The 19,702-nt window shown below is 34.5% G+C and overlaps 1 protein-coding gene across 9 annotated transcripts in view; it reads left to right on the top strand.

Annotated features, from left to right (window-relative positions):
• LOC121389916 (multiple epidermal growth factor-like domains protein 6) overlaps nt 1-19,702 on the top strand; it is a 222,743-nt gene that overhangs the window by 149,005 nt on the left and 54,036 nt on the right. For all 9 annotated transcript variants that reach the window (XM_041521583.1, XM_041521581.1, XM_041521579.1 and 6 more), the window contains 2 exons: nt 17,894-18,019; nt 19,553-19,675. In XM_041521583.1, the coding sequence (XP_041377517.1) occupies nt 17,894-18,019; nt 19,553-19,675 (249 nt within the window). The remainder of the gene's footprint in view (nt 1-17,893; nt 18,020-19,552; nt 19,676-19,702) is intronic.

Genomic DNA, 19,702 nt, shown 5'->3' with positions numbered 1-19,702 from the left:
CCACCCAGAGCGAATTTTATCGACTCGTTAAGGCCACTACACCCTCTTGTCTCCTACTAACCACTAACAATTAACTACTAACCCGCTGTCCTGGACAGACAGCCAAGATAGCTGGGATGTGTGCCCAGAACAGCGTGCTTGAACCTTAATTGGATATAAGCACGAAAATAAGTTGAAATGAAATGTTGCCGACTCCCTTGTTTCCAACTGAAAGGCAAGTTAATGACTGGCCATTCACGTCGTTGCCGGTATGTGCTATTTTGTCTTTAACATATCCCTCGCTGCATGATGAAACATGTAGTGTGTGTTGTCTCTGAAGAAGGGCGGAACGTAGCCTAGTGGTACAGCGCTCGCGTGGGCGCATTGGGCTATTTCTCGTTCCAACCAGTGCACCACGACTGGCATATCAAAGGCCGTGGTATGTACTACCCTGTCTGTGGGATGGTGCATATAAAAGATCCCTTGCTGCTAATCGAAAAGAGTAGCCCATGAAGAGGCGACAGCTGGTTTCCTCTCTCAATATCTGTGTGGTCCATAACCATATGTCTGAGGCTATGTAACCGTAAATAAAATGTGTTGAGTGCGTCGTTAAATAAAACATTTCTTTCTTTTTCTCTGAAGCGGGTTTTGTCAGAATTACCAACTGTTTGATATCCAACAACCACTGATTAATTAATCAAATGTGTTTTAGTGGTGTCATCAAACAAAACAAACTGTAACTTTCGCTGCCTTATATCGTAGGAATATTAATTTCCTCATTCACTAATTATTATTATTATTATTTTTTATAAATTAAATACAAAATCGCTGGGAGGTGTTATCTTATGAACGATTTTCTGAAAGGTAAGCGATTACTATTGACATTGCAGAGATTTACATGATTGTGCGGGGAAAAAGAGAATCATTTTCACGGTTAATTTTCGCCTTTAATTATCCCAATAAGATTCTGCGACATGCTATTTCAATTACGTATTACCTCCGTTCGCAGAGACCATGTCGACAATAAAGAACAAATATTGAGCTAAACTGAAAACACGCAATTTTATATTACTCAGTAATATCGGCTTTTGATAAAAAACGAATGTCTGTATTGAATAATTTCTAATTTGTTAAGTTGTAATAACTGACGGGTTTTTTTGTGTGTCTAATTAACTTAATCACTCACACATGGTAACTATTGTCTCGCTAAAAGTGTGTACCGATGTCGCTCGGTAATCGAGAGTTCGCCTGAGGTGCAGTGGTTCATAGAATCGATCGCCATCGATAGCTTCATTTTTTTCTCATTCCACCCAATGCCACACGACTGATATATCAAAGGCTGTGATGTTGTGGCTGTGGAAAGGTGGTTATAAAATATCACTTTCTGTTTATTTGGTAAGCGTACCCTGTTTGGCGGCAGCGTGTTTCTTCTCTTTCTATATGTATAACAAGTGTAGAAATTATCCTATGTTAGACACTAAATAACCCTAACTAGAAACACGTGTCGAGGTGTAAAACAAACACACCTTTCTCCTCCGTATTTGTTTTGTTACTGAGGCTTTGTTTTTGAGTAAAAGTTCATTCATCTTAGAAAACTACAGTTTCTGACAGTGAGATGTATTTTCTCTAAACCTATTTCTGATTTTAAATCCAATTAAAGTTAAAGCACGCAGTCCTAGGCACACATCTCAGAATTCCGGGCTGTCTGAAACTTATCAACAAATCAATATGCTCTAGTAATGGCGTTAAACGAAACAAACTTTACGTTTTCCGTGTCTCGCTCTATGCACGTCGTTTTATGTTTACCATATGTCAGATACACATTATTCCTGGATTAAGACAAACGAGCTGGAATGTCTTCAAAGAAACACACTCTTCCGTTTCCTTTGAACATCAAATGTAAGTTACTTAAAACAAGTACATTTTTGTTTTGTTTTTTAAGCAAGAATTCACAGAGGAAAGTGTTTACGTAATCCATCAACGATTTCTGTTTTTTTATCCATATGCTAATGTTATGTCTCTATCAAATACATCTCACACGGCAGATCATTAGATTACGAGTCGGTTATAAACATATATCAATACACCGTAGTCTGTTTGGAAACGGAGAAAATTGAGTTTCACGATATTACATGATTGGCATATTTCGAAACCAGTATGGATGTATGGGTGTAATTCAATAAAAACTTTAAAATATCTGTTTGCAACGAGCGAAGAGTTTAGATAACCATTACTTTTTGGAATTTTGTACAGGTAATAAGTTGTCCCAAAAAAACGAAGAAAAAAAAAAGAAGAAGAAAAAAACAGAAGAAGCAGATAATATTACGGCAACACGCCCCAAGTTCTTACCAACGACAATTGTATTTACAAAAAGGTTATGTAACAAATATACTGATGTAAAGAAATAACGGAACATATGGCATTGTAAACACAATTTATTTCACAACTAGCTTAGTAATGTTGGTGTAAAATGCGAAGATATAATACGGGATTGAACGTCAGCCATGTTTGACTGAATATCAGTAATGTATTGAATGTCAGTGATGTGATATTGAATGTCAGTAATGCGGTATTGATTGACGCTACTGAATGTCAGTAATGTAATATTGAATGTCAGTAATGTGATATTGAATTTCAATAATGCGGTATTGGTTGTCACTATTGAATGTCAGTAATGTAATATTGAATGTCAGTAATGTGATAAAGAATGTCAGTAATGCGGTATTGGTTTTCACTATTGAATGTCAGTAATGTAATATTGAATGCCAGTAATGCTGTATTAATTGTCACTATGAATGTCAGTAATGTGATATTGAACGTCAGTAATGTAATACTGAATGTCAGTAATGCTGTATTGATTGACACTACTGAATGCCAGTTATGTGATATTAAACGTCAGTAATGCTGTATTGATTGTGACAATGAGGTATTGAATGTACTGGATGAATGTTAATACTGACTGTCAGAAATGAGGTGTTGAAACTCAGTAATGTGAGATTAACTACCAGTAATATGGTATTGGATGCCAGTAATTGTTCTATTGGTTGTCAGCATTGGATGTCAGTAATGTAATCCGTTGTAGAATGTAAGTGAAGTAATGTCAGTAATGTGGTGTTGAATGTTAGTGCTGACTGTCAGTAATGTGTATTGAATGTTAGTGCTGACTGTCAGTAATGTAGTATTGAATGTTAGTGCTGACTGTCAGTAATGTAGTATTGAATGTTAGTGCTGACTGTCAGTAATGTAGTATTGAATGTTAGTGCTGACTGTCAGTAATGTGTTACTGCATGCTGGTGCTGACTGTCAGTAATGTGTTACTGAATGTTAGTGTTGATTGTCAGTAATGTGATATTGAATGTTAGTGCTGACTGTCAGTAATGTGTTACTGAATGCTAGTGCTGACTGTCAGTAATGTGGTATTGGATGCTAGTGCTGACTGTCAGTAATGTGGTACTGAATGCTAGTGCTGACTGTCAGTAATGTGGTACTGAATGCTAGTGCTGTCAGTAATGTGGTATTGAATGCTAGTGCTGACTGTCAGTAATGTATTACTGAATGCTAGTGCTGACTGTCAGTAATATAGTATTGAATGTCAGTAAAATGGTATTAAATATCGGAATGTGGTATTGAATGACAGTACTGAATGTCAATAACGAGGAACTGAAAATCAGAAATGTGGTATTAAATGTCAGCAATGTGGTACTGAAAATCAGAAATTTGCGATTCAATGTCAATTATGTGGTATTGGAAATCTGAAATGTTGGGCTTAATGTCAGTACTGAATATGAGTAATGTGGTATTGGAAAAATAAATCTGGGATTGAATGTCAGTATTAGAAATCTCGGATTGAATGTCAGTTTTAAATAGCAGTAAAGAATACTGAAATTATTACTTTTTAAATGTGAGATTGAATGTCAATACTGAATGTTAGTATGTGGTATTGAAAATTAGAAATCCGTATTGAATAACAGCAATGTGTGCGTGTGCGTGTTTGTGCGTGCGTGAATGTGTTTGTGCGTGCGTTGATGTGTGCGTGCGTGCGTGTGATCTAGCTCTGTGGAACATATTCTTTATCGCCAACCACTATCCCATATCTTCGACAGATAGCTTAGATAATTGTGGTATGTACCCAGGACAGCGTGCTTTAACCGTAATTAAATATAAGCAGGAAGCTAAACTGAAATTAATTTTTCAGTTATACAAAATAATGTATGCATAATTTACGACATACTGAATAAAGGTGGCAAAGTCTATTCAATAAATCCTAAACCACACCAGCAACAGTTTCGTTATTGTTGGCCGCACGGAAATCCTGTTTTTGTGTCTACAGAAGAAAAAAAAACCAGAAAAGAAAACTGAAAGTCCATCTTAATCAATACATCATTATGTGATCCATTTCACTTAACAATAGACCAAATAATTTTCCGAATGCACTGCCTTAGAATATCTGGTGTACCCAGTGACAATTAAATTCAGATATAAAAAGCAATTTACCGCCTTGCATTCAATCTAGTGAATGCAGTAACTGGAACTCTTCAGATCGGGAGATTTATTTGTTTCCTAAACTTATACAGCGCCGTTATTTCGCGCAATAATGTATAGAAATCGGACACCGCATTAACTGTTACGCCTGGCCGATATGACAAATGCTAATTGAAAATGATTGGTCAATTACAGGCAATGCCGTATACCGATACTCTATACGACCACACGATTCTGAAAAAAAGAGGACCAGTCGATCGGTCAAATAATAACACTGGCAAGAGTTAAAGCACCACTGAGGAGGAAATTACGAAATATTCGATATGAAAATTGACTGGTCTTCGTCAAATCAATATTCATCATCTGCGGGGATTGGTTAACGTTTGTACACGATTAGCTTTAATTTCCCCCAGCCAGGCGATACGCGCATTAGACATATTGTCTTTATCGGTTATTATTGTTCTCTTTCTGAGAGCTTTTAACCACAAGTTCCAGCTTTCTCTATAAGAATAACGGCTCTATCGGCAAGAGACTCGAAGTTCAAAAGCAAAAGAAAAACCTATTTTTGAAAATATTTTATGAGGGGGCCGGTTTCAAAGGAGAACGTATGGTAATTTTCGGCGTTTTGTGTAAATGTGTTGATACTGTAGGGGAAACTGAATATTATGTTTTCCGTCAGCGAAGAATGAAGCGGAAATAAAACCAATTTCCAGTATTGAACCAGTTTTCGTCGGTTTTATTCTCTCAAAGAACACCGCGTAACGATTTTACTGAATGTAATATTCAATCTTTTTCTTCGTTGTAAATTGGTCCATAGGAATGTGTGTGATTTAACACACCATTGATACTAAGTTTTGCATAATGAAAAACACCTTTGCTACGTGCATACAATGAAGTAGTCTACCACTCAGGCGATATGTTGACTCTAAAATGATATTACCGGCCTCGGTGGCGTCGTGGTTAGGCCATCGGTCTACAGGCTGGTAGGTACTGGGTTCGGATCCCAGTCGAGGCATGGGATTTTTAATCCAGATACCGACTCCAAACCCTGAGTGAGTGCTCCGCAAGGCTCAATGGGTAGGTGTAAACCACTTGCACCGACCAGTAATCCATAACTGGTTCAACAGAGGCCATGGTTTGTGCTATCCTGCTTGTGGGAAGCTCAACTAAAAGATCCCTTGCTGCCTGTCGTAAAAGAGTAGCCTATGTGGCGACAGCGGGTTTCCTCTAAAAAAGCCCAGTATCAGAATGACCATATGTTTGACGTCCAATAGCCGATGATAAGATAAAAAATCAATGTGCTCTATTGGCGTCGTTAAATAAAACAAACTTTACTAAAATGATATTGTTATTTTATTTCTAAATTAATGTTTTAATAGAAGAGAAACAAAAATGTACTAACTTTAAGTAATGGACAATGCATTTTTCATTTAAAAAAATAAAAAACAAACAAAAGAAATACAAACCTAAAACAACCCCTCCCCCAAAAAATAAATAAATAAAAAACAATAACGACTCTATCGGCAACAGACTCCCCCCAACCCCCCTCCCAAAACACACACACAACAACAACAAGCCCCCCCCAAAAAAAACCCCAACAACAACAAAAAACCCACCCCACCTCAAATCCACAATAACGTACAAACAAACAGAAAAAAAGAAAAATCAAGAAAAACATGCCGAACAAAACAAACAAAAACCTCACCGCCTACAAATCTGTTTACCTAATACAAACGCAATTTATAATCGATTTTCATTCACTTTATGACGTGTGCATATTTTCTTGATCAATACTTTCTTTTTACCGACATCAATTAACTGTATTAAATGAATTGCTTTGTCTTTTAGCTGTGTTTGTTCATCTGTTAAAATAATTATTTTTCTGATCTTGGTTTGACCTCTATAGCGTGCATGCATGCGACTATTCTTTATTGCCACAGTTGCTGTTTTTTCTCACGCTGTGACTGCACCAGTATGCAGGCAAGGATGCATCTAGGGGGGTGGGGAGCAAGAGAAAGTACAAAATGTTCTTTAGTTTAAAACATGTCTTTTTTTCTAGCTGGAGAAGACCGTATATCATTGTACATTTTCTTTTCTTTTTTTTCTTTTACAGCAACCCCCTAGACATTTATGTTAGGTACGGCCTTAACAGACTTCTGAGTTGTTGTAAAGACTGTTCCAGAAATAATGCCTTGAAATGGGGTGTCATGGGTGATTATGGGAGTTTGGGATTGGTGTGGTTATAGAAGATGAAACATCCTTTAACACACCATCCCTCCATCAATTACTGGTGTCTCCCTTTTCCCTCTCTCAATTCCCCCCAACCCCACAGCTCCCACCCTTATTTTGCCTCACACACATTGTAGACATGTTCAGAAGTACGAGCGATTGCAGTCGTTTGCTAGACTGGGTTTTTCGCCTAGCGTTACATGAATTGTTATGTGACAGCAGACCATGGTACCAGTCAAATTGTTCGCGAATACTCGTCATCCTGAACACCCCTCTGGTCGTTTGTGGAACAGCCCTTAAATATCACGTATTTGAAGTAAGACAACTAACTGAACGTAAACAAGAGACAACCAGTTTGGTTGCTAGTTTTTATAATCCATCAGAACCAGTGGTGTTTGTATTTCAATGACCGCCATTAAATACATTGACTGATTAACAGTCCATGTAATGACGCCATGATTTCACCGTGTAATCAGTTTCCAGGTTTGATAAATGAATCCGTAGTCAGGGAATTAACAGGCAATCGCTTATGAATTCATTTTTTTTCTATGCAGTTCTTTAAAGTAGAAAAAAACCCTCTCCAAGTAACATGTAGTTGTTCATAGTTACTCGAGAGAGAAAAACAATACAGACAGACAGACACACAGACACACAGACAGAAAGACAGAAAGACAGACATACAAATAGCGAGACAGACACAATAAATGATTGGGTAGTTGTTCATAGTTACCCGAGAGAGAAAAACAAGACAGACACACAGACAGAAAGACAGACATACAAACAGCGAGGCAGACAAAATAAATGATTGGGTCCTAAACATTCAACATTTTCATGATCCCAAAAGCACATACGCATTAGATGTGCATTCTATTTATTCAGATTGTGAAACAGATAGAATAAATGCTTATGTCGTCCAACATTTATTTGTTTTCCTGAAAATTCAACGTTTTGTTTTTTACAATTCTCAAAGCACATACGCATTAGTTGTTCATTCCATTTATTCAGACGTATATAATTACGATAAATAAATTAACAGGAAAAGTACAATTATACGGGAAGAAGGTTTACCTTTTTGTGTGCCTGTGTGCTTATGTGTTTGGATTTCATGGTAGACTGGGAATAAAACACAGTTCCCAATACACTTGAATGTGGTTGTCATGTTTTGTTTTCATTTAACATAAACTATATTTTTTATGAAAAGATACATAGAAGCATAATTTTAGCCCCTCTATAAACAGTACCTTCTCAAAACCATATTTCAGCTAAAGAAGACTTTTCGGAAACGCAGAACCAACTTCCGGTTATCAACGGATATAAAAACCGTTTCCGGCACCCATATTACCAAAATGGCGGACACCCGTATCGTAACGGAAATGTATTTTACAACGGTTACGGTAACCCGAATCGTTACGATTCTCATGGGCGTAACCACATTCTGCCGGATATAAGCGGTACCTCGTACCCCTCGACTTGGCGGAAACCAATATTTAGCAGCAGTCCGCCTCGACAAGACCGGTACCCGGCACCAAGGCCCATCCCCGCCCCAAAAGAACAGGAATCGGAAGAAGTGCCTGACGTAGACCACGAGAAAGAGAGGGCTAATACTGATGGTACTTTTTGGAAAATAGAATCTTTTTTTTTTTTTTTTTTTTTTTTTTTTTTTTAGTCTGCGCATCACAATTAGTGTATAGTTTTAGCACAGACCGTTGTTTTACCTACCTCTTTCTTGCTTTATATTTTTATTTCTTTTATTTTCAAATTATAAATTAACAATGCATAAACCAATCCAGAAGAATTTTTCCTGAATTAATAAATACATACTTATATGTAATTTATATTTAGACATAACGATATCCCACAAAAACGTTTTATGCAGAGTTAATAACAATCTTTAATTATATATGCATATCGGTTTTAATTATTAAAACAAGTTAGTTATTTTTATGTAAAAACAAAACGCTGAAAGATAAAAACAAAGTTGTAAAAACAATCTATATTTGTTTCTCGTGGTTTAAATACTTTACAAGAATAAATATAATATAATAAGAAAGTATTATTCTAAAATGTAAAATGTAATAAACTGTGAACGTAAAGATATATACGTATGACATCTGCTCCATCATTTAAATTTTTTAATATATAATTAGATACTGTAAAGTATTCAGTGATATTGCATGACGTTTCTTTTCGAGGTTAGTCCTAGAAATGATCACATGAGGTGTTTGAGACGGGATGGAGGTAAATGTTTTAATATTTGCAACTGTCCACAAAATCAAATCTTATACAAATAGAATCTGAGAGCGAACCTACACCCCCTTGCTCACAACAAGGCAACGATAACGGCCCACCTGAACACAACCACCAGGTAAAATAACAGTAACAGCAGCAACGAAATATGACGATGGCATCACCATCACCATCTCCAACAAATTAACGCCAGTACATCCTATTATACAAAAACATCACCAGCAACAACAACAATATCAACAAACACCAACAATTCGTCATTACCGTCATCATCAGCAGCAACAAAATCCAATTTTGCACGTGAGCCAGTACATCTTACTTTGCAAAAGAATCAACGGTAACAGTCACGATTCTATGAAGACCAACGATGCATAACAATGTTTTTTGTTTAAAATTATTATACGCACTAGATGAAAAAAAAGAAGAGTTGAATCGACCCTTTTCATTCCAATATCTCACCTCCGTCTTGTACCCACTGTGATCATTTCTGAAATAGCGCTAATCTATCTTAACAGAACATCTTATTTCTCTGGTTTCTCCCAAAACTAATTGCGGCAGAGTTATCTCCCACCACAGTAGTCCACCCTTCTCATAGCTACACATATATTTTTTCACATAGGTGTCTCCCTTCACATGATTAAAATAGTATTTATTTTGTTCTACATTAATTTTGTAAACACCTAATTGTAGATGTAATAAAAAACTTAATTAAAATAGCGTTCGTAGTAGAGCATAAATCGTATTAGTCCATTGATAGTCTTAACATGAACATTTATAAAATATTACTTAGATAATTTTAATTATAACGAGTTGTTGATTGTGTGAAATTAATCAGTAATAAAAACAGTATATTAATAATTTAATACACTTTAGTTTTTTTTGTCATTAAATGTGTTAATTTTGATATTAATCTTGTTCGTTTCTTATTAATAAACATTTTATTTCAATTTCTTTAAAACATAATTATAATAACAAACACTTTTAGTAATATCAATATTGTATGTATATATCCATTGTATAATAAACATTACTAAATATGTGAATAATTATTAAACATTAATTTGGTCTTCTTATTAATACAGAGTTAATAATTAATACAGAGTTAATAATTAATACATATTTAATCATTGATGCAGATTTTATAATTAATACGGATTTAAGATTTATTAATTAATTTCATTGTCTGTGAGTTCATTATCATGACACATTACGTAGTTAATATCATTGTGTATTGCTTAGGCTCGATGTGTAGAGTTGAAAAGTAGACGTGAAATGTAGACGTGAAACGTAGACGTAAAATGTAGACGAACGGGTACGTTTCAGCATGTCTGTTTCTTTCTTGCAGCCCTCCCGCATCGCGCGCCATTGCGCGAGCGAAACAAGACACAAATAGCTATTGTTGATATGAAAGTGACTAGTTCCGGTAATCATTGGCATCCTTCATTTGCATATTTCGTTGAACGGCTTTGTGGAGGCACAGTTTGATAAAAAAAAACCTGTTTCAGAGATGATCGTAAGGGGTGGGAGTAGGGGGTGGGTCAATCTAATTATTATATGGGATGGAATGGGTGAGGCGGGGTGAGGTGTGTGTGGTTTAAGGGTAGTTTTATTTTGTGAATGGTGACGGTGGAGTAGAAGAATGTAATGCATATTATTATACATTATTTTATTTTATTTTATTTTATTTTATTTTATTGACGGTGGGTAGAAAAACATACATGACATTCTACGTGTGATCATCTCTGAATCAGCTCTAACAAAGAACAAAAGGTTAATATCGGGTAATTCGACGTTGCAAAATTTACTTGAGCTCTGATGGGCATCCTTTCATCCTTTATTTACAAATACCCCCCCCCAAAAAAACAACAACAACACAAAAAACAAAAACAAAACAAAACAACAAGAAGAAAACCCCACACCAAAAAACAAACAACAAACAAAAACACAACTAAAAAACAACAAAACAACAACAACAAAAACAAAAACACAAAAAACAAATAACAAACAACAACAACCCCCCCCCCCCAAAAAAAAAAAAAAACCCACACGCACACGACAAAACCCCCATACCCAACATCCAAACACCTAACGCCCCCTCAAAAACCACCCAAAACAAAGAAAAAAAGAAAAACAAACACACATTTGTACAATAGACTGCAACATGTAACTCATCCATAACTCGGATAACTCGACCATCATTGTAACAAGGGCAGTATGATCACTTCATACACGCAATACTGAATGAACACAATACGCACAATTCAGTGTTAAATTATTGACATCAAAATTGTATTTAATAACAAAACCTTCACTCATGTCCCTCCTAATCGGTTTTGAAGCGAAAGGAAACAGCGTATCGGCTCCTAATATCTATCGGTTTTAAGTAAACGTTAATATAGAAATAGTCCTTTTCTCTAACTTTCGCGTCTAGCGGCTAAATCTTTCATTTATACCAAAACATGTCTGTGAACCAAATATTTCATGCCACAAGTTTTTACGAAACCAACGAAAAAATGCACTCACTTATAGGTTACTTGCTGTAAGTAAACTACAAAGTATAACATAGTTTTGATAAAAATGTACATGTATAGACTTATGCTAAAACGACCCCCCCAAGTCCCCCCCCCCCAAAAAAAAAAAAAAAATCCAACAAAAAACCACAACAATAAAAACAAACAAAAAACACATAAAGAAAAACACATAAAGAAAAACAAATCAACAAATAAATCAGAAACAAAATACACACAAGACAGCTACAACAAAGGCAACATAAAACGAAAAACAAGTAGCAACGACATGCTAGCTAGCTTTATCGACGAAATTATAAAACATGAAAACAAATCCATTACATTCGATGTATATGGTAATTTGCATAATCGGCAACAAATTGTTCTTCCACAAAGCCAATTTCAGTGTTTTTTACCACCTTCACAAAATAACTTTTATTTGTTAATTATTAAAAACAATCATCTTACATTTGCATTTGCCTACAGTGTGCTAACAAGGCACATTTTGTTGTTTTTGAACTCACGTTTTTGTTGTAGTTTGTATCAACGAAACATTCGACTTTTTGCAGTTGCCATTTTTGTTCCACTGATTACAAATTAACTGCGATGGAACTTATCGTGTGCAAGAAACAGTGTTTGAAGAACATTATTATTTCTAGTTTGCATGATATTGTTGAATGCTTGTTGTGTTATAAGATGGAAATAAAATTTGAATAGTACTGAAAAACGTATTAACATTATCACGACAAAACTGAACTAACATCGTCATTGATATACATTTCACCCAACATCTCCACATGTTTTATGAATTGAATCTAATTTGCATAGTGAATGAATGCGCTTACATGTTAGATTTGAAAATGCCGATATGTATTAATTTGCATTCATTTGCAAACAGTCTGTTCGCAGTTAGAATATCTTATCAGATAATTGTTCTAAACAACTATATTGTGTGTTGGAAACCGTTTACGTTTATTGACATGCGACATAGTATGCGTCTTTGAGTAAATAATTATCCTCAACGTGTTTATAAAATGTTACATTACAACTGAAACCACAAAGTTTGTAAAAATCCTCTATCCAAGAAATTAGTGATCCACCAGCTCTACTTCTCTTCTGCATGTACATTTATCCTAATAACACTGGAAAAAACTAGTCAAAACCCAAGTATAAAAAAAACAAAAAACACAGTAACAATGTCCCCCGAAAAACACCACACAAGACCCCCCCCCCAAAAAAAAAAAAAAAAGAAGAAAAAAAGAAGAAGAAGAAAACCCCCCACAAACAAACAACAAAACAACTGTTGATCACTATACGTTACAAGGACATTGTTGTTCAATATAAGGTCCCCCGTCTGGCTGCCAGGATCATGGTATAGGCGCGTTCAACGTTGTCACTAGCAGAGCACGTTGTCTGACGTCTCTCTCCTTCGTACGTAATACAATACATTAGTACTGATATCATTTCCTTGATTATTTCATTTAACTTCTTTCAAATAACAATCAAAGCATTTCACACCTGTGGTTCAATCATTAATACTTCAGTGACTGTCTTGGTTTGTGTTTTTGAAATATCAGAATGTTCTATGCATGGGAATGTCAAACATGTTTGACAAGTAAACAAGTAAAAAATTCACATCACCACAAAAAGTATCATTTCTGAAACTCAGTACAGGCATTGCATTTTGCTGCATCGTTCTCAGAAGACTTCTTGTTTTCCTATTATCTGTGGTTGTTTGACAAGTATGATGTACGGTTTTCAATTCAGTAACAGGTTTTCTTTCCTTTTTTTTAAATGTTCATATATATGTATATATATATATATATATATATATATATATATATATATATATATATATATGTATGTATGTATGTATGTATATATGTATGTATATATATATATATATATATATATATATATATATATATATATAGTTTTGCATTTGTACATCTAGGCATATGCATGGTACTACTAATAATATCATTTGTTTTCAGTTGTCATATTTTAAATTAGCATGCATGGTGGTTTTATCATTTAATTTTTATCCCATTTCCAACAACGTTCATATAATTATATTATGGCTGCCCACCCGCCTTTTCGTAGAACCGTTTGCCATGAATCCAATTCTTGAAACCTGCTATACTAAAGACTGTGGTATGCGCCACCCTGTTTATGGAAGAAATAGTTGGCCTCTATTTGGTAATCGTATCCTGGCAATTACCACAATATACTTTAATAAACAAAATAATCCCTTCCAAAATTAACACTATTTCACTTTCCAAAACCATCGGGCAGTTTTTGGCAATGATTTGAAGATAATTGTGTCACAAATGCTATTATATCGGGGAATTGATCACAAAATAATACTTATAGTTTTACATAGTGATACATTCTGTCATTTTGTTATTATTTTTTTTTTGTAAACCTTGGTTAACATGTTTCGGTTAGTTTGTAACTGCAGTTGCTACCAAAAGTGGTGTTTTGACCACACTGCATACTTGGCAGTCAACTGAATGTTGTATTATATAGCATTTGTCTTTATGTGCTCTGTGCTGTGCGTAGCACAGTGTAGTGTTACGGTGTGGTGTTGTTTCGTTCTGTGTGACGTTTGTCGTTGTTTTTTGTTTGTTTCTCTTTTTTTGTAACTTTGTGTGAAACGTTTCGGTTTTCAGTTCTACAACCCGTCGGAACTGGCCGTGATTTTGAAACATCGAATTAGTTATCCACAAATAGCTAAACAAGAGAACAATTAATCGTCAATGATTAATTGTGTGAAATAAATTAATAAATGAAATTCCAGCATACCCAAGTAAATATGATAATACTCTCTCTCTCTATCTTTTCTATCTATCTATCTATCTATCTATCTATCTATCTATCTATCTATCTATCTATCTATCTATCTATATATACTGAGAGCATACATAACGCAATAGGTATTTCGCTGATATTTTCTTACAGAAATGCTATTTCAACTATATTAAGGTTGCAAACAAATGACATATTGGTAACAACTGTAACTGAAAGAAGATATTGTTCAAATTGGGAATTTTAAAAATTAAAATATGGTTTAAAACAAAAAACACAGCTTAGTTTTTTGGCAATAAAACAGCAATTTTCTAACATTACTTACCGTGGCATATTAAAAAAAGACAGAAAACACGAAAAAGTGTTGCTTTTATAGGGAGACGAGAGCAGGCAATGCACATGCAAAAAGATTTTCATATGCAACGCTGTGATGTTGCAATAAACACCCAAGTTATGTTGGGTTTTTTTTTTTTTTTACTGAAAACTCATTTTATTTAATTGTTTTCTGATTTGAACAAAATCCTCTTTCACGTACAGTTGTTACCAATATGTCCACATAGTTAATATATATGACTTGATAATTCTATACGAAAATATTCAGTGAAATACCCATTGCGTTATTTATGCCTCTCAGCATATATATATGGTACCTTTATATATATATATATATATGACCTTTTAGGATAACAATTAAATTGTATTTTGTTTTAAAAAGAACTTAAATGTACGGTCAGTTCAAACGGAATGCCGTTTTTCCTACATGTGTTTTGTTTGTTGATAATTTCAACAAAATTTGTGTTTGTTGATCAGTTGAGTGTACTTATAACAAAAACTGAGACACACAAATAATTACCGTAATATAATGCATTATCGTTTTACTATACATGGTCGAAACTTTTAATAATAAAACAAACAAGTAATACAACATATATCTAGACCTAATTCTCAATTGTAGAAATAATATTATTTATTAATACAAATATAATGTGTGCAGTGGTAAGGTCCATACATGCTATGCCGTTTTGCATTGTTATGTGTGTTCTTGTTTTGTTATGGTTCTAACTGCTAATAGTAGGCTATTTAATGCATTTTCGTTAATAAGTTTTCAAAAGAACAGTTTTCCTTATAAAAATGTTCCAAAAAATGATGAGGTTAATTTTGAATGTACTACCAATAAAATGACAAAGATAGAAACACTTCTAAAACGAGTTTTATTATTATTATTATTTTTATTATTTTTTTTTTTTTTTTATTTATCATTATATTTTCTTTGGTTTGTTTGTTTGTTTATTTTGTTTTAACACACGATATCACTAATATTATGTTTCTGTTAGATTGACCTCATTGTAAAGAAATGTGATGGTATTCAGTATCGTTTCTCTTAAAAATGTATGAACTAATCATCACGATTGCCAGGAATAGGACGAACTACGTTTTGAGACTGATGTGAGTTCTTGTTGCATTATCTGAACAAAGTGTGGCAACTAACAGACATAAAAACTGACGTCACTGTCATGTTTATGCTACCTACAGATAATAATGTCCTGGGGTGACGATAGAAAAATATTCCTTTTACCAAAAATGGTTGTTTTGATATCTCGCGAGTATGTATGTATGCGTGTGCGTGTGTGTGTGCGTATTTATGTATTTATTATGTTTTTGGAATAAACACATTTGATTCTGTTTGTCTTTTGTTATAAATCGTTTGTTTTCGTATGTTTTGTGTTTCGTGTTCATTTTCATTTGTCAAATTTATGTTTGTCAATGTCCGATAGACAAATAAAGCCACCTCCCATTCATGTGTATGTTTGTCAATGTCCGATAGACAAATAAAGCCACCTCCCATTCATGTGTATGTTTGTTCTGTGTTACACCTTTGTATCAATTACCTCAGTACCTCTTTGTGTTTTCCTTTATGTTTTATAAATGTTATATAAATACTTGGAACTATGTTAGAATTATGCTTATTATAGTATCGACACGACAAAATATCATGACAATTACACCCTCCCCACTATTTTAATGTTGTTTGAGATTCAATGTATGACGTCACTGTGATGAATATGGTACCTATCAGTACTAACAATCTGTTCAGGTGACGGTAAGCAAATTTTTCTATTACCAAAAATAGTTACTGACACAAGTAGAAACCCCGGCTACGTTATACGTTCCTCTGTATGTATTATAATAAAACAGCAGCATGTTAAAACATTTTTAGAGGATATCAATGTTATCAATGGATAGCTAATAACGATATATTTTCAAGTACAAAATAGTGTATTTCTATTATCTGTGTATCTACCTTGCTTTCTTTTCTACTTTTCTGGTTAAAAGTGGCAATATTTTATGTTTGTTACTCAACATATCCGAATGAACGGATAGACATAAGCACACACATTAAATTGCGACTTCATGATTACATTTGTTTGGCACCCAGTAGCCCATGTGCATTTTTGTGCTGGGGTGTTGTTAAACATTCATTCATTCATTAGTTCATTTATTCATTCATGATTGTGCTGTCATCTATCCGTGCAGGTTATTGAATATCAGCTATCAACATTTAATGGCAGAGATAAAATATCTGAATTCGAATATTGTTATTTATCCTATAAAAAAAAGAGAATAATATTGCCGCTTTGAAACAATTGCTTTATCTTTGATTTTTTTTTATTTTTTTTTATCAATGTATGCTTTCTGCAATAACTTTTATTTCATTGGATGTATAATGTGACTACTTCAAAACTACTGCCTTACCCTTGGCCTTTGACCTAATACGTCATTGACTGCTTCTACCAGCATTTGGATGATCTGTTGCTTTGCCCACGTGTTCCTTCAACACCAATCACATAGCTCGCTTTTCAAAATTGTTTGCAGCTTTTAAAATTTGTTTTGTATTTAATTTTGAAAGCCTGACATGATGTCCACGTGCTATAAATGTTGTTTTCTTTGTTCTTAAATTAGTACACGTATTTAATACAAAGTGACAAAAATGCCTGCACCTGAGTTTAGATTTTTATTTTATGGTCATTTATACATGCATAATAATTAGTATGATTCGAAGATTGATTACAAGATTTTTGGTTGATTAGTTTTTAAATGATTTTGCATTTGAGTATTCGTAATATTTGGAGAATACACGAAATGAAAACCAATTTTAATATAAAAGCCGAATGATCGGGAATGAATACCATTCATTTTATTATTATTCTATTGTGATTAAATTGTAAATTTCTCCGTATTCTGTATCAACAAATGAAATAAAGAAATTCCAATTTTCATCACAACTAGAAACAAAATGTATTTTTGTATATCAAGAAAAACAAATTAAGAATCCAAAGCTGGCATCTGATAATTTAATATTAATAATAAAAAAAAAATGTTGTATTACACATATTAAAAATGTAAATTTTAAGGCAGAAAATTATTTAATTTTGTCTTTATTTTTCTCGATTTCAAGGACACATAAGTAGTAAACAATACAAAAATCAGTATGCCTCAACTTAATAAATTTGGAACCAAAATAGGTGCATGTCTTTTTATTTATTTATTTATTTATTTATTTATTGATAATTGTATTTAATTATCTGAAACAATAACAGCTTATATTGTTTGACTGACATCAATATGATTATACGTTTCAGCTGTGTCGGGTTGCAGCGTCAACAACGGTGGCTGTCAACACGTGTGTGTGGCTGGATACAACGGCCACTTCCACTGCCGTTGTCGTGAAGGTTACAGACTAGCGGACGACGGCAAAAACTGCGTTGGTGAGACTGTGGAACAAACAGAACTTTTAAACTGATGCTTTGTATTCTGTCCTTTACATGGGAGTGCGCTTCGTAGTTCTAGTTAAATGGAACCATAAGGAGGGAACGAATATTTGTTATTATTTATTTATTTATTTAATCGTTTATTTATTTATTTAATTAGTTATTTTAAATTTATTTTATTGTTGTATTCTGCGTTATTTTTGCGGGCGTCAAAGCTGGTTTTATTTATTTATTTATTTAGTTTGTTATTTTTAATTTATTATATTATTGTATTCTTTGTTACTATCGCAAATTGACTTTTAAATCGATGCATTGTGTTCATCCTGTTACATGGAACTAAGGATTGAACGTTTATTTATTTGTTTTTATTATTTTTTTATTTATTTTTTTATTTATTAGTGGATAACTACATGTATGTTATTTTTGTTGATTTTACTGTCGCAAATTAATTTTTAAAGGTACTTCGCCGCCAAAAGGAAGGTATTTTGGCTTCAGAAAATAATGAGTAACACACTAAATTAATGAAAGCATTGAAAACTGTAATAAAAGCCCTATCATACATGCCGATTACGTATCCGCCATCAGCAGATGCTGTAAAAAAGAAAGAAAGAAATGTTTTATTTAACGACGCACTCAACACATTTTATTTACGGTTATATGGCGTCAGACATATGGTTAAGGACCATACAGATATTAAGAGAGAAAACCCGCTGTCGCCACTTCATGGGCTACTCTTTTTGATTAGCAGCAAGGGATCTTTTATATGCACCATCCCACAGACAGGGTAGTACATACCACGGCCTTTGATATACCAGTCGTGGTGCACTGGCTGGAACGAGAAATAGCGCCATGTGGCCACCGACGGGGGATCGATCTCACACCGACCGCGCATCGAACGAGCGCTGTACCACTGGGCTACGTCCCGTCCCCTGCATATGCTGTTGTGCATGTCTGTACAAGACTGATTCCAAAAGGGATTCTGATAGGGTCGTGACGGTAAACAGCCATGACTCACTGTCAGATGCTTTGTCTGTACAGGAGATCTGTTCTTGATCACGGTATATGTTTCCAACTGAGTGTAAGAGGACTGCCACTTTATATTGTGCGCCAGAATCTTATCTACAGCTGTCTGAATATGCACTAGGTTCCCCTACGGGGGGGGGGGGGGGGGGGGGGCATGAGTGGGCTAGTGTGGGCTAGGTGCTGTGCATAGTATGACGTTTCAAGCAAGGAGAGTTAAGACATGTGACTGAAATATTGCTCAAGTTACTCTGAGGGCGAAGTACTTTTAATCATAATAGACCGAAGTAAATAGCTAGAGGTGGTATAGGATTATGAAAATGGCATCCTAGCGAATCAAGGGATTTTTAATGGAGCAATTTGAATTTGATTAGCAAATCACATTTTGCGTTATATAATCATGTGAGAGGCTTTGTATCCGAAACTTACTAACTTTCTTTCCTGTTTCCCCATATATAGGAGAGACGATTAATTACTATTCTAAAAGTAATTGTGTATTTTTGTTTCTAGTGGAGAATCCATGCAGCAGGAGAAATGGGGGCTGTGAACACAAGTGCACCCATATGAAGGGGCGTGTGCAGTGCCAGTGTTTCATTGGATACTCCCTGGCATCAGACGGCAGGTCCTGCAGAGGTAAGCCTGGAAAACTAGTTCATGGGA

Source organism: Gigantopelta aegis, chromosome 15, assembly GCF_016097555.1.
Source record: "Gigantopelta aegis isolate Gae_Host chromosome 15, Gae_host_genome, whole genome shotgun sequence".
NCBI lineage: Eukaryota > Metazoa > Mollusca > Gastropoda > Neomphalida > Peltospiridae > Gigantopelta > Gigantopelta aegis.
Note: the sequence above shows the minus strand (reverse complement) of the source record. Positions and strands in the feature narration are given on the sequence as shown.